The sequence below is a fragment of the Nannospalax galili genome, unplaced genomic scaffold (genome assembly GCF_000622305.1).
Source record: "Nannospalax galili isolate Female #2095 unplaced genomic scaffold, S.galili_v1.0 scaffold453, whole genome shotgun sequence".
NCBI lineage: Eukaryota > Metazoa > Chordata > Mammalia > Rodentia > Spalacidae > Nannospalax > Nannospalax galili.
The window spans coordinates 2,411,525-2,427,590 of NW_008334081.1; the positions used below are offsets into that span (position 1 = coordinate 2,411,525).

General features: G+C 50.5%; 1 protein-coding gene across 1 annotated transcript in view; it reads left to right on the top strand.

The window, feature by feature from the left end:
* Positions 1 to 16,066, top strand: part of Ano7 (anoctamin 7) — a 32,368-nt gene that overhangs the window by 14,345 nt on the left and 1,957 nt on the right. The window contains exons 10-22 of the mRNA XM_008829149.3: positions 535 to 631; positions 2,544 to 2,687; positions 2,768 to 2,905; positions 3,562 to 3,660; positions 3,741 to 3,843; positions 6,624 to 6,735; positions 6,975 to 7,029; positions 8,766 to 8,863; positions 9,941 to 10,074; positions 10,942 to 11,147; positions 11,227 to 11,369; positions 15,378 to 15,468; positions 15,900 to 16,019. Of these exons, the coding sequence (XP_008827371.1) occupies positions 535 to 631; positions 2,544 to 2,687; positions 2,768 to 2,905; positions 3,562 to 3,660; positions 3,741 to 3,843; positions 6,624 to 6,735; positions 6,975 to 7,029; positions 8,766 to 8,863; positions 9,941 to 10,074; positions 10,942 to 11,147; positions 11,227 to 11,369; positions 15,378 to 15,468; positions 15,900 to 16,019 (1,540 nt within the window). The remainder of the gene's footprint in view (positions 1 to 534; positions 632 to 2,543; positions 2,688 to 2,767; positions 2,906 to 3,561; positions 3,661 to 3,740; positions 3,844 to 6,623; positions 6,736 to 6,974; positions 7,030 to 8,765; positions 8,864 to 9,940; positions 10,075 to 10,941; positions 11,148 to 11,226; positions 11,370 to 15,377; positions 15,469 to 15,899; positions 16,020 to 16,066) is intronic.

Below are 16,066 nucleotides of genomic sequence, written 5' to 3' on the forward strand. Positions count from 1 at the left end.
TGAGACAGGGTTTCCCTGTAGCCCCAGCTGGCCTGGAACGCACTATGTAGACCAGGCTGGCCTCAAACTCACAGAGATCCACCTACCTCTGCCTCCCAAGTGCTGGGTTCAAAGGCGTGCGCCACCACACCCAGCTGTTATATATATTTAAAAGCAATTGTTTTTTACAATTCATCTTAGCCAAAAGGCCAAAGTGCTGGGGGGCTAGGGGTGTAGTTGGGTTGGGAGGGTATTTCCCTAGCATGCATGAGGTCTTGTTTGATGATTCCCAGCACTTCACAAATCAGGCATGGTGATGTATACCTATAATCCTAGCACTTAGGAGGTGGAGGCAGGAGAATCAGAAATTCCAGGCCATCCTTAGCTACATAGCAAGTTCAAGACTATCCTGGGACACATGAGACCCTGTCCCCCAAAAACAAAACAACAGAAAAGTATGCCTGGCAGAGCAGTGGAGGGGTGAGGGCAAGGGATTGTACTGACTTGGATGGGGTGTAGCCTCCCAGCTCCTGGAACCACACCCATGTCCTGCAGGCAGGAGCTGTGTCACAGCTCAGATAACTTCGACATGTGCCCACTCTGCCCTGACTGCTCTTTCTGGCTGCTCTCCAGTGCCTGCACCCTGGCTCAGGTATGTAATGGGGGCTGGGGTCAGGGTGTTGGGAGCTGGCAGCTCCTCTAGGTCCTGGCCCTGACTCTACCTAAGCCATTCCTGCCCTGCCAGTCATCCCAGCTCTGTCACTGTGTGAAAATGGAACACTTGGTGAGCTCTGTAACCTCTATTGACCCATCTGGTATTCAGGTTAGGCTAGCACCTGCCTGCCTCACAATGACTCAGAGTGCTGCAGAGTAGCTCTTACTGTTCCTAGCATTCAGTACAACTAACCAAGAGACCAACCGGAAACCTGTCCCCAAGTCTTTAGCTCTGGCATCCTCTGAAACTCTTAGGGCACAGGCAGAGCCAAGAGAGGGGACTTCTGAGAAGGAGTCCCAGCCTAGGAACTGGCTAGAGATCAGCCAATGTGTTCCTCCTGAGTGTGGCCACTTTCCGCACATGCCTAGTGTTCTCACTGCCCAGGATGAACCCACACGCCTTTTGCCTGGGTCCTGGAAAGCCTCCTGTGTGTGTCCTGCTGTGACAGAGGCATCTCAGTGGCTTAGAAGGATGAAGGCTTACTCCCACACTTCCAGAGGCCAGAAGTCCTAAAGCTAGGTGCTGAATTCCCTTTGGAGAACAGCCCTGGCCTCTTGTTCTTGGGTGTTCCTAATCTGTGACTGCTTTGTTCTGCCCCTGCATCCTGAGTCTATCTCCACGGTCTTTCATGTGTTTTGGAACCTGCTCCATGGCTCTCTTATTGTGGATGAACATTGGGGTTATGCACCCCACTTTTCTCTGAAGATTCATACTTTAATTACATGTATAATGCAAAGACTTTTACTCAAATAGGATTACATTGGGGCAGCAGGTTGGTGGCGGGAGCTGGGGTGCTGGAGAAATGGCTCAGCTTTAAGCAGAGGACCCAGGTTGGGTTCCAGCATCTACATGGTGGCTAACAACTGTCTGTAACTCCAGTTCCAGGGGATGTGACACCCTCTTCTGACCTCTGCGGCATTGCATGACACAGGTGCACTTACATACATGGAGGCAAAATACACACACACACACACACAAAAATAAATAAATACAATTTTTAAAAATTTAAGATTACGGGGCTAGAGAGATGACTCAGCTATTAAGAGCACTGGCTTCTTGCAGAAGGCCCAGATTTGAATCCGAGCACCCACATGGCAGCTAATAACTGTCCAAAACTCCAGGGGATCTGACGCCCTCTTCTGTCCTGTGCAGGCACTGCAAGACATGGGTGCACTTACATACATGCACGCATAACATTCATACACATAAAATAAAAATTAATTTTAAAAATTATGAAAAAATTAAAAAAATGTAAGATTACATCCAAGGATACATACCTTCTGAGAGTCCCAATTCAACCTATAGCCCGCCCTCTGGCCCAAACTTCCTGTTCACCTCTGTACATTCACCCCAATATTCCCCCATGTCATTAGCCCTTAAAGGCCAAACTTTCTTCTCAGCATGTTCTGCTCAGAAAAATCCAAGTCAGAGATGAGTGAGGATGGGGTGATGGGCTGGGGCTGGGTTCCTTTGGTGCAGGGCTTGCCTAGAATGCAGGAAGCCCTCTGTTTGATCCGTAGCACCACATAAAACAAGCATGGTGGTGCATGCCTGAAATCCCAGCACCTGGGAGCTGGAGGAGGATCGGGAGTTCAAGATCATCTGCTATACAGTGAGTTTGATGCCAGAGTCTGGGCTATCTGAGAACTTGTCTAAGAAAAAATCCTGAGACTGGGTATGACTAGGTCCATGTGGTTCCTGGGCAGAATCCCTCTCCCTGTGGATCTGGTACTGGGAGATGGGTTATCTGCACTGTGGTGAACCTGTGTGGGAAGACGCGCCAGCTCCAATCAAGAACTGGGAGAGTGAAGTGTGAAGGGAGATCTGGAGCTCCCCTTCTTTCCTGCAGGCCGGGCGGCTGTTTGACCATGGAGGCACTGTCTTCTTCAGCTTGTTCATGGCACTGTGGGCTGTGCTGTTTCTGGAGTACTGGAAGCGGCAGAGCGCCACGCTGGCCTACCGCTGGGGCTGCTCTGACTACGAGGGCATTGAGGTGAGTGAGTTGGCCCCTGGGCACTGGGCTGGATGGTTCTTGGCAAGGGTCACCCTCCACTGAGCATGGTTCCCTTTCAGGAGAGGCCTCGGCCCCAGTTTGCTGCAACAGCCCCCATGACAGCCCTGAACCCTGTCACTCAAGAGGAAGAGCCCCACTTTCCTGAGAAGCTCCGTGTGCACCGCATGCTGGCCAGCTCTGTGGTGCTCCTGGTGATGGTGCGAAGTCCTGCCACCCTGTCTTCATCTTCTGCCTCTGTCTTCCTGAGTCACTGGGTGGTTCTGTACTGCTTGGGCCTGGGGCCAGAGCCTGATGTCTACTCTGAGCATAGCCTTCACTAGCGCCCCCAGAAAGGCCCCTGTGTCTTGTGCCTCAGGAAAGGGCCTGAACCTAGGGCAAGGGTGTGTGTCATGAGGGGCTCTGGGAGGGCTTCTCCATATGTGGCCTGAGGCACCCTTTAAACAACGGGGTGGATTCTAAAGACCAGCATAAGGCTTCCTGCAATACCTTCCAGCCAGACTTCTTAAAAGGACCCTGCCCCTTCCAGGTCCCAGGAATCCCAATTTATGGCTGTGAAGATGTGGGTAGGAAGGGTACAGTTCTCCAACACTGGGTGTAAGAACAACACAGAGTAACTTCCTGATACCCTGACTTCCTGATGTCCCTCCTGATCCTAACCTGCCCTGCCTCTAGATAACCAATGGAATCAAATGGGGCCCAGCCTGGAAGCACAGGAAGGCTGCAGGCAGGAGCCCTTGGAGGAGGAAACTGAGGAGCTGGCTGTGGGCCCAGAGGCTTGTGTGGGGCTGTGGCCTGAGGGGTGAGTGGGTGCTGGGGCTGCATCAGAGGGCTCAGGACCTCCATGGCCCTGCAGGTGGCTGTGGTCGTCATGTGCCTTGTATCCATCATCCTCTACCGGGCCATCATGGCTGTCCTTGTTTCCAAGTCAGACAATGCCCTCCTCTCAGCCTGGGTGAGTCTCTGCTGCCTACTTCTCTGAGGGCTGCTGACCCCACCTCCTACACCCCGTTCTGACCAGCTGTTCCCTATTAGGCCTCACGCATCGCCAGCCTCACAGGGTCAGTGGTGAACCTCGTCTTCATCCTCATCCTCTCCAAGATCTATGTGGTCCTGGCCCAGGTCCTGACAAGATGGGGTAAGTGGCTGAGACAGCCAGGCAGTGACCAGCCCAGAGCCAAGCATAGTCCCTCACTCCTAAACTTCCAGAGATTTCCCTAAAATGGCACAAGCAGAGCCTCAGTGGGGGGAAAGGAAGGCCAGGGGCACTCAGGGAGCCCTGCTCTGGCTCTCCCCACAGGACCCCTTAAGCCTATGCAATTCCCTGGGTGGGCCTTGAGCCTCTAGAATTCGACTAGGACTTCCATCAGGTGGACTAGTGGTGGGGGCTTAGCTGTAACCAGCTCAGACTCCTCCAAATGGTCAGCAAGTGCCTGCACCACGCCCCACCCGCCCAGGAGAAGGATACCCTCTCCCTCTGCCTGCTTTGCCACTGTTTCTCTGCCTGTCCTCACCTTCCCCTTAGGGAGCAAACACTGAGAGGCTGCTCTAAAAAGTTAGTTTCTTTTGTCTAAGACAGGGTCTCCCTGTAGCCCCAGCTGGCCTAGAACTCGCCATGTGGACCAGGCTGGCCTTGAACTCACAGACATCCGCCTGCCTCTGCCTCCTGAGTGCTGGGATTAAGGCATGTGCCACAACACCTGCCAGAAGTTAGTTTCTATAGCTGTGATAAAACACTGACCAAAACCAACTTAAGGATGAAAAGGATACTTATTTCATCTTAATCTTCCAAGTGACAATCCATCACTGAGGGGAGTCAGGACAGGAACTCAAGGCAGGAACCTGGAGGCAAGAGCTGAAGCAGAGACCATGGAGGACCGTTGCTTAAATAGCCCAGCCCACCTGCTCAGGAACAGCACCACCCACAGTGGGCTGGGCTCTCCTACACCAATCAGCAATTAAGAAAATGCCTCTCAGATGTGGCCCCGGGCCCACGATGGAGAAAATTGCTCAAATAAGGTTCCCTCTTCCCAGGTGACTCTAGTTTGTATCAAGTTGACAAAAAACTAACCAGCACAGAGGCCTAATCACCCATCTCACAAGCCCTTGTCTGTGCCAGGCCTGGCTGAGGCACTGAGGACAGTGGCAAAGCAAACTCAGGGTGCAATGATCATGGATCGGGGAGGGAATGAAGGACTAACAGGGGGGTGGGGGGGTTCTAGGTAGGCCTTTACCTGGAAGTGGGGCACAGGTAGCCATGTCCCAGGGAGATGGAATGGGAAGCAGGAGCTGGCCAGGGTGTTGCCACAATTGTGAGACTTTTAGCCCTTTTTCTCCAGCTGACCTTTTATGTTCCCACTTCAGCCTCAGCAATTTTTTTGCATTGTAGCTCAGCCCCCACGCACCCTTGGTCAGGAAACTATTTTGTCTCCAGGATTCAATTCCCCTGCCCCACTTATCAGTACACACTTTAAAAAATAGTTTATTGTTTATTTTATGTGTATGAGTGTATTTCCTGCATGTATGTAAGTGTACCCATGTCATGTAATGCCCGAGGTCTGAAGAGGATGTCTGGAGTTACTGACAGTTGTTATCCATCTTGTGGGTGCTGGGAGCCAAACCTGGTCCTCTGCAAGAGCAGCCAGTTCTCTTAACTGCTGAGCTCTCTCCAACCCCCTGTGCACACTTTTTTTAAAAACATTACATTTATTAAGTGTATGTGTGCTTGTGTGCCTTGGCATGTGTACACTATGGGGCATGTGTGCACTATGGCACATGCATGGGACTCAGAGCACAACTCGTGGGAATTGGTTCTTTCCTTCCATGTGCGTTCCAGGTCTCAAACTCAGGGCATCAGGTTTGGCCACGAGCACCTTTACCCACTGAGCCATCACAGCAGTCCTGCACACAGTTTTAATTAGGATACAGATTTTTTTCAACTATCCTAGGTATTACTAATTGTGTTAGTGACTTTTATGTCACTGTCACCAGACAGAACTTAAGGAGGAATTATTTTGAATCACAGTTTCAGAGATACCGTTCTGTCATGACGGGGGTGTGGTGGCTAGGAAGTAGAGAGAGGAATATGGGAGAGGGTGAGGTGACCTATAGACCCAAGGATACCTACTTCTTCCAAGTAGGCCCCACCTCCTAATTTCCACCACTCCCAATAATGCTAGCACTCCCTCAAGAGAGGATCCATTGATTATGTCAGAATCCTCATGATTGACTCCTCCAGAGGCACTCTCAAGACAGACCTAGTGGGGTGCTTTAATAATCTCCTGGGCATCTTTCCATTCAGTGAAGTTGACAGTCAAGACTAACCATCACATAATCAACATGTTTTAGGACAATTTTGAAATGAGAAATTTAGGAATGCTATACATTGCCCCCACCTTTAATGAATTTTTAAAAAATATTTTATTAGCCGGGTGTGGTGGCGCACGTCTGTAGTCCCAGCACTTGGGAGGCAGAGGCAGGCGGATCTCTGTGAGTTCAAGGCTAGCCTGGTCTACATAGTGAGTTCCAGGACAGTTGGGGTTACAGGGAGACCTTGCTTCAAAAAGACAAAAAAACATTATTATTTTTGTTTTATGTATATGAGTATATTGCCTGCATGTATGTAAGTGAACCCATGTCACATACAATGCCCATGGAGATCAGTAAAGTGCATAGGATCCCCTGGAACTGGAGTTATAGATAGATGGTTGTTAACCACCATGTGGGTGCTGGGGAATCGAACCCAGGTCCTCTGCAAGAGCAGTCAATACTCTTAACTGCTGAGCCATCTCTCCAGCAACCTCTGGACAACATGGCTTCTTCCTCACCCCTGGATGGGGATGTGGTCTCACGGGAAGGGGCAGCGCACTGGACGCTGCCAACGTCCCTAGGGACTGAGCAAAAGCCCCATGTGCACAGAGATGCACCGGACACAGACCATGTATGAGGACGCCTTCACTCTCAAGGTCTTCATCTTCCAGTTTGTCAACTTCTACTCCTCTCCCGTCTACATTGCTTTCTTCAAGGGCAGGTGAGTGGTCACCCTCCCCACTGGCCACCCCTTACATGTCACTTGGCTTTGCCCCTCTGTCTGGCATTCTCAGTACCAGGTGGAGATGGACAGGCCAGGGCAAGGCACTGAGGAAGACTCCACTGGGCTTAGCCTAACCAGGGTCTGCGGTCCCCCCTGGTCAGGCCTCAGGACTGGGGAGAAGGGAAGGAACTGTCAAAATTTAGTCTCTCACAGCCTGACAACTTGGACACCTCTAGGTTTGTGGGATACCCAGGCAACTACCACACTTTGTTTGGAGTCCGTAATGAAGAGGTAAGTGCATTGAGACATAACTAGGTAGGGATTGGAGGCAGGGCTCCCTCTGTATCCACTGGGGCCTTAATTTGCTGCCATTCTTCCTGCCTGTCTTATACCACTGCCCAAACAGTGCTTTAATCTAACTGGCACCCAAGAGGTATCTGGGCCCCTAGGATGCTGAGTGAGCCACAGTGCTGCCCGGGTCCCTGCTGGCCATGGGAAAGTGGAGGCCAGTGACTCACAGCTTCACTATCCAGGGTTCTCTCATGTCTTCCCTTTCCCACTAGCCCTGTGTTCTGTCTGGGGTTCTGGGGACTCTGGGAACCAGGAGAGCCTGGATCCCCAGATGTGCTGTGGGCTTTGCAGAGGACATGTATTGTGGGTGCCCCTGGAACAGACCCCAGACAAGCTGCTGGGGCTTCAGGACACCTGTGCAGACACATCAAGAGGGCACAAAGAGTGGCCTCTATTTGCCCAGACCCCTCAAGAACAGTTTCCTCACCTCTGGCCTTGTTAGATGAGGGTCAAACAGGTCTTTGCAGCTGGGTGGAGGCAGTGGATGGGTACATCTGGAGCTGTCCACTGGTGGCTGTGGGCTGGGCTTGGGGGATGTGGGGTCCAGCAGTCCTTACTGAGCTGAGCACCAGGTTTGAAAGATCCTTCTCTTTTTGTTTTTATTTATTTCTATTTTATGTGTAGCCCGAGTGTTTTGACTGCATGCATCTAAGGTATCACATGCACGCATGCAATACCTACAGAGGCCAGAAGAGGGCATCAGATCCCCTGGAACTGTAGCTCTGGGCTGCCATGTGAGTGCTGGACACTGAGCCCAGGTCCTCTGCAAGACCAGTGCTCTTTTTTTTTTTTTTTTTTTTTTCTTTTTGAGACAGGGTCTCCCTGTAGCCCCAGCTGTGCTGGAACTCACTATGTAGACCAGGCTGGCCTTGAACTCACAGAGATCCGCCTGCCTCTGCCTCCCGAGTGCTGGGATTAAAGGCATGTGCCACCACGCCTGGCAAGACCGGTGTCCTCTCTTTTGAGAGGAGGGAGAACATAAACCTCCCCAGGGTCTGGACCATGATCCTATCTTACTGCAAGGTAACTAGTCATCTCCCCAAAGGATGCTGCACACATTCACATAAGGGAAAGGAATTGCAGAGGAGAAGGAAGAATCAAGGCGCAGCTGGGGCTCTCCCTCAGGGTCATGGCTGTGGCTGCTACTCTCAGCTCTAAGTGAGATACCCAACCCAGACTGGCTTAAGCAAGAGAAGGGATTTCACTGTCTCTTACCTTGAAACTGCTCAGGACTCTGTAGGTCCAAGAATGGCTGGATCTAGGTGCTGTCCTTAGGACTGAACCCTCTCTGTCTTCCCACCTGGTGAGGATGATGTTCCACAGTGTGGCTGAGTCTCCAAATGTGCAGGCTGATGGCCTCTGGCTGAGCTTCCCAGAAATTCCCTGGGTCCCATTCTTGATGACCTGCTTCTTGGGTTTTCCCTGGAGCTTGTGGCTAGAGTTGACTTCTTGTAAGCCAAGGGTACCCAAAAGAAACTGAGGTGCCATAGGACACAAACTACAGCATCCCTGTCGTTCCCATACATAGCTAAGGTGGAGGGACAAGACTCTGCAACCCCAGTTATGTCCAGTGGGAGACAGGGGTGGGTTAGAATATCACCTCTGAAGCGAAAAAAATGCTAGGTGGGTGTGGGCATGGTCCTTCTCCCAGTTAACCTGGAGCTGTGTTACTACAGTGTGCAGCTGGAGGATGCCTTATCGAGCTGGCACAGGAGCTCCTGGTTATCATGGTGGGCAAGCAGGTCATCAACAACGTGCAGGAGGTCCTTGTCCCGTGAGTCACCCCACCCTGTTCTGGCCGCTTCCAGGGACAAAGGGATTCCTCAGAGTGCTAGGAAAAAGAGTGAAGGGGAGGCAGGATCCGCTGTGCCCCTGGACCTCAGAATCTTACTGTAAGGGTCAAGGCTGCCCCACCAAGAGGCTCACCCAAGAGCTTCTCCTTCTCATCAGTATGGCTTGGGTGTTGGGGAGCCTGTGGCTATCACTAATCCTGAATAGCTCTGTCAGGGGAGGCCTAGTTACTGGGAGGAGGTCACATGGGCAAGCACATCTCTCCTACCACTACTGACCAGAGGAATGAGCAAAGGGAGACCCTGGGCCTCAGGCTTGACCTCCAGACTCCTATCTGCTTCAGACATTCTTGCCAAGGTCCAGCTCCCCATCCCCACAGTCCTGAGTCCAGCAAGGAATCTACCCAAGGATGATCTCTTCTCCCATCTGAGGCCATAGCAACCTGGGTCCCACTATATCCCCAGAAGGCAGCTCCTACTCTGGCACCACAGCTCTAACAGTCTCCTCTCCGGGTGCATCCTGGCCTCTCAGGACTGCTGGTCCTCTTAGCTGTATTTGATAGTGCCAGGATGTACAGGTATAGTTCAGTGTCTGGTGCAGGCAGTGTGAGGATGCCAATGCACACCAGTGGCACTATGCAACTTGATTAAACACACATGCCCTAGGTATGAGCCCACATACAGCTCTGTGTAGCAAGGCACCATTCACAGGGGTCTGGTGTGAGACTCCCATTTGTAATGCAGCCATCACTCCCATGTGGCCCCTATATGATGAAACCAACACACCCAGGCCCAGAGGCTTCTGCTTTTCTGGGACTCAGCCATTATCCACCCTAAATCCTTCCCAGCCTGGACATGGTTTCATGACCAAAGGCTCTCAGGAACCATGCCTACTTTCCTAAGAGTAGTGCAGGGAAATGGGAGCAAAAATTCACATCCTTCAGTCAAATCTTGATTGAGTCTGACCTGCAGGGACTACAGCCCTGTCCAGCATAGCCTCTGAGATCAGCCACCAGAGGGCTCTGGGAGCAACCAGGCCATACCTGTCTTCCCATCTGCAGGAAGCTGAAGGGCTGCTGGCAGAAGCTATGCTCCAGGAGGAGGAAGCTTGGTGTGGGTGCCCACCCAGCACCATGGGAGGCTGACTATGAGCTGCTGCCCTGTGAGGGGCTGTTTAACGAGTACCTTGAAATGGGTAGGTGCCAGGAGCTGGGCACAAATGGAATGGGCGTGGCTTACAGAGATCTGGAGAGGAAGGAATGGCAACAGAGTCAGGATGGGTGGAAAGATTTGGGGAGGCCCAGGAGCCGAGCAGGGGTGTTAAGGGATAGCAGGCCCTGAGGCAGGGCCAAGGTTCTCCAGCAAGTGAGGGTGGGTATACCTGAGCTATACCAGCCTGGAGAGCTGATTTTCTCTAGAAGTTTCCTCAGTGATCACATATTCTGCTGTGGTGCCCATGGTGATGGCCCATATCTGTGATTCTTTGCCTGAAGGGGTAATGATGGTTTTTATGGCAGGGTCTTGGGTTAATGTAGGTCCCTGCAGCTGAGGGTGTTTGAGCAATCACTGGAGAAATGGTAACAGTAAATGCTGCTTCTCAGAACACAGGACTCTGAGCTCCCTGTGGATAAAAAGGAGTAGGGCATGTCACAGGGAGCAGGTTGATTGTGTCCCCAACCCCTGGACAATGGATCTGGACCTCACTAGCAGTTTTACAGAAGACCCCAAGAAACCCTTTCAAAGAATCATTTCCCGTATGTTTCCCCTGGGATGGTTCTAAAGCCGGAAGTGGGTTTTGCGGTCCTTCCTGCTATGACAGTTAGAGACCCTGACCTCGGGTGTGCAGGGCCATTCAGGAGCACCAAGAACAGAGCAGCTGCAGAACAGGCCTGCCAAGACTGGGGCCAGTCGGGAAGGTGGGCAGTGGCTCTGGAGCTGAAACCAACCGCCAGGCGCGGCGGTGTGTAGGCCGGGCGCCCCCATGCCTGCCAGGGCCCTCCGAGCCTTTACGAGCTCTGGTCTTGGCGGAGAGGCCCTGGCAACCAGTCGAAATGCCCCGCAGTGCTGCAGTTCGGGTTCGTCACCATCTTCGTAGCCGCCTGCCCGCTGGCACCGCTGTTCGCTCTGCTCAACAACTGGGTGGAGATCCGCCTGGACGCCCGCAAGTTGGTGTGCGAGTACCGGCGCCCCGTGGCCGAGCGCGCCCAGGACATCGGCATCTGGTTCCCCATCCTGGAGGGCCTCACGCACCTGGCGGTCATCAGCAATGTGGGGCACGGGCGGCGGGGCGCGGGCGGGGCGCGGGTGGCGGGGCGCACTCGGCGCGGACCTGACCGCCCCCTCGTAGGCCTTCCTGCTGGCCTTCTCCTCCGACTTCCTGCCCCGAGCCTTCTACCGCTGGACGAGGGCGCGAGACCTGCGCGGCTTCCTGGATTTCACGCTGGCGCGCGCGCCGCCGACCTTCACAGCCGCACACAACCGCACGTGCTGGTGAGCACTCGCGGGGCCGGGGATCTGTCCTTTGGGTTCGGGCCTCGTTTTCTTCCAGGTGTAGGCTTAAGATTGATCGATTGATGATTGAATGTGTATGTAAGTACGTGCACCACGTGAGTGCAGTGCCCGTTGGAGGCCAGTAGAGGACTCGGGACCCTCTGGAGCTGGCGGTACAGGTGGTTGTAAACTGCCCAACTCGGGTGCTGGGAACTGAACCCAGGTCCTTTGCAAAAACAGCTAGCACTCTTAACCATTGGGCCATCTCTTTACCCCCAGATATAGGTTTTTGATGATTGATTTTCGAGAGGGTCTCACATATCTCAAGCTGGAATTCTCTGTGTAGCTGAGGCTGACCTTGAACTCCTGGTCTTTTCCACCTCCCCAGTGCTGGGATTAAGGTGCTGCCCACTGAGTCTGGCTGCCAAATATAGCTTGTGTCTATTTTCTTTTCCTTCCAGAGTTGAAACCTGAACTCCCTTTAGTCTTTCTTGGGTATCAGTAAAGGAATCTATTTACAACAGACTTGGTTAACTCTATTAATGCTTTGTTTTGTTTTGTTTTTGTCTTTTTGAAGCAGGGTCTCCCTGTAGCCACCGCTGTCCTGGAACTCACTATGTAGACCAGGCTGGCCTTGGACTCACAGAGATCCTCCTGCCTCTGCCTCCCAAGTGCTGGGACTACAGGCATGTGCCACCACACCCAGCTAACTCTATTAATGTTACTACACCTCTTTTACAAGTTTAATTCTTATTTCCATGAATTATTTAGAAGTACTTTTACTAACAACTCTGTGTGAGGTTTTCTTCTTGCTTCTTAAATGAGGATTCTACATTGTTTGTAAGTTAGAGAACTAGGCCAACATGTAGATTTCATTTGTTGAGGCTTTTTTGATCTGGTTACAATGAATCTTTGTACATTTCACATGAACTTGAAAAGGCCTGTTTTTGCTTTATGTGTTTTGAAGTTCTTAGTTGCATAAAGCTCATATTTGTGATCTCTCAAAGAGAATCCTTTTTCCTTTTATTCTTTAAAAGCTTTGATTTATGGGGCTGGAGAGATGGCTCAGCAAATAATAAACAGAAATATTAAATTTTTAAAATTTATTTTTAATTTTTATTTTTATTTTATGTGTATGTGTGTACAGCCTGCATGTAGGTAAGTCCACCCATGTCATGCAATGCCTTCAGAGGTCAGAAGAGGCTGTTGGATCCTCTGGGACTGGAGTTACAGACAGTTCTTAGCTGCCATGTGGGTGCTGGTAACCCAATCCAGGTCCTGTCCAAGAGTCACCAGTGCTCTTAACTGCTCACTATCTCTCCAATCCCACCTTTTTATTCTGTATTTCTCCTCTGTTGCCCTTTGGTGGATAAGTAAGTATATCCTATAATTTCTTTTCTTGTATGTTCTGTAATTATGTATTGTTTTTAGCATACATTCCTAATGAAGCCAAGGTGGGTTCAGTTTTGTCCGCCCTCCTTCACAGGGATCTTTACCCCTTTACTATTCAGCACCAAATCACCCTATTTTGTTAGGAAATTTTAGCTTTACTTTAAAAAACAATACACAATTTTTTTTTAGTCATTTTACCAGATTTACTGAGGTGCCTCATTAATTCTTCTGGTCGAAGTTGTTTCTTGCAGGAGTCAGCTCTCTTTTTCTACCATGTGGGACCTGGAGATCAAATTCGTATATCAGGCTCTGGCGAGCAGCTTTACCTGCGGAGTCGGCCTGCTGCCCTGTAGTTGCTTCTTTCCTGACACCTTCCCTCTGAGTTAATTTTTCTTCCCATAGAAGTATTTCTTTTACTAGTTTTCAGTTTCTTCAAGAGTGTATGTGCCAGTGTGGTAGGGCACACCTTTAATCTCAGCATTTGGGAGGCAGACGCAGGTGGATCTCTGTGAGTTCCAGGCCAGTCTGGTCTACATGGTGAGTTCCAAGCCAGCTGGGGCTACAGGGAGACCCTGTCTCGAAAAAAAAGAAAGAAAGAAAGAAAGAAAGAAAGAAAGAAAGAAAGAAAGAAAGAAAGAAAGAAAGAAAGAAAGAAAGAAAGAGAAAGAAAGAAAGAAAGAAAGAAAGAAAGAAAGAAAGAAAGAAAGGAAAGAGAGAGAGAAAGAAAGAAAGAGAAAGAAAGAAAACAGTATGTGAATGGTACTCAGGTGTTTTATTTTGTAAAGACGACAGTCATGAGAGTTATGCTATGTAGCCCATGATGGGCCTGAAATAACAAACTCACAACGTAAACCTGGCTGGCCTCAGACTTAGTGATCCTCCAGCCTCAGCCTCCCAAGTGCTGGAATTATAGGCATGTGCTATTATGCCTGGCTCAGTTCTTATAAGTATGTGAAAATATTTCTCTGTGTCCTTGTCTTTCACATGACAGGTATAAATTCTAGCTGAAAATTTTCTTGGTATCTTAGGAAATACTAATTTTTGACTTGCCACAGCATCACTGTTCAAGTTCAAGGTCAGCCTGGTCTACATAGTGAGCACTAGGTCAGCTAGGGCTACAGGGAGCTCCTGTATCCAAAAAAAAAAAAAAAAAAAAAAAAAAAGTCTTGCCACAAAGCCCAGGCTGGCCTACCTCAGTCTCCCAGGGTAATGGATTATAGGCATGCCATGCCCAGTTGGTAACTTGGATTTTCTTGTTAGTAGCATTTAGATAATGTTCACAATTTCTCCCTCATTTTCCTTTGTTTTACTAACACGTATCTGTCAAGGTAGATTTGTTTTGAAAGTTTCTGAATGAAATTCAGAACGTGCTATTGATCTAGAATGATGTCTTTGTTCTGGAAAATCTCTATTTTATTCCTTAATTAATTAATCCCCTCCTACCTTAAGCATCCTTTCCATTTTTTGTTGTCTGCCCTCTGCATTGTACTTGGGGGAATCCCATCACCATCACCTTCCAATCATCTCTGGTTCTTTCCTGTTCTACCCAGTTTAGCCACTTCAGGTTTATCCTATTCATTGAGTCATTGAGGATTTGTTAGTCAGGCTTCCAATGCTGTGACAAAATACCTGACATAAACTCTGTAGAAAGGAGAAAGGATTTTGTTTTAACTCACAATTTGAGACAGGGTCTCCCTGTAGCCCCAGCTGGCCTGGATTCACTATGGAGACCAGGCTGGCCTCGAACTCACAGAGATCCGCCTGCCTCTACCTCCCGAGTGCTGGGATTAAAGGTGTGCGCCACCATGCCTGGCTTAGCTCACAATTTATAAGGCTTCAGTCCATGGTCACTGGCTCTGTTTCTGGGACTATGGCTAAGGCAGAACATCATGGCAGAAGGGTGGGTGAGCTGAGCTGAGCTGCTTACATCATGATAGCCAGAAAGGAGGAGAAAAGACCCAGGCAGGGGCCAGAGTCAAAATATAGCTGCCAAAATGCATGCCCCCTAGTCAGCTGCCTCTGCCAACTAGTCTCCCTCTGAAGTTTCTACCACGCCCCCAACAGTGCTACCACTGGAGAATAAGCTACCAGCACGTGAGCCTTCAGTGACATTCCAGATCCAAACTAGAACAAGGATTCTTCTGTCAATGATGTTTTTAACTTAGTCCCCTCCCCCTTTCCCTGGGTGCAACAGAAGAGAGTGTCACGTCTTTACCATGTGACAAAAATAGGAAGATGGCAAGGGCTGCAGAGGTATGAGATGGCACAGGAATGGAAGGCAGCGTGTTCTGGTGAGGTGAGCCCTGCTGAGCAGGCACCATGGAGCAGAGCAGCTGCTGACACAATCACATCTTCAGGGTATACACAGAGGGATATCATTTGTAGAAACACAGTCTTATTGGGCTGACACATTTATTAGATTAAGAAATCTGCAGCTTGGGGCCCAGTTTAGCCCAATGGGGCAACAGGAAACCCCGCCCAGCTAAAGATACTAATTCCTGCTTCAGGGACCATGGATAGAGAGCTGGCCTGTGGATGGCCAAGAAAGACTTCCCGTACCACCTGCCAGCCAGAGCTCAACACCAGTGCCCTACCCGAGTCCTGTGTCTCCTGCAGGTACCGGGCTTTCCGGGATGATGATGGACACTATTCCCAGACGTACTGGACTCTCCTGGCCATCCGCTTGGCCTTTGTCATTGTGTTTGAGGTACCCAAGGCACCTGAAAGCTTCTCTAATGACCTGCTTCCCTTGTTGATTTCTATACTTAACATGATGGCCCTGACCTACTTTGCCTAACCTAAGCCTGTGGCACAGGAGGAACCTGTGTTCCTCACCAAATGAACCCCCGCTCTGCCCTCTCAGCCCATCAGAGTTCTGTGTAGTTTTGTTTCCCGTGTTGTTCTGTCCCTGGCTCATGCGATGGGCATTTGAGTGCTTTGAGGACTGCAGTATGCTCTAGGAAACTGCAGGGCCATGCACCCTGGGGTGGTCTCCATGGCCATGGGCTCTGTTCCTTCTGCACTTTCCTCTCCTACATGGCTGCTCTAGCTCCACCCACCTGGGAAGCCTGCCTGATTCCCTGATGGCTAGTCTGGGCTTTTGTTTTACCAAGGGTGTGGTGGGCCTTCTACCCCTAGCATGTGGTGTTCTCCGTTGGCCGAGTTCTGGACCTCTTGGTTCCTGACATCCCAGAGTCAGTGGAGATCAAAGTGAAGCGGGAGTACTACTTAGCCAAGCAGGCTCTGGCTGAGAATGAGGTGAGCTCTCACGCCCAGCCTGTCTGCCCCACAGCTCAGTCCCTCAT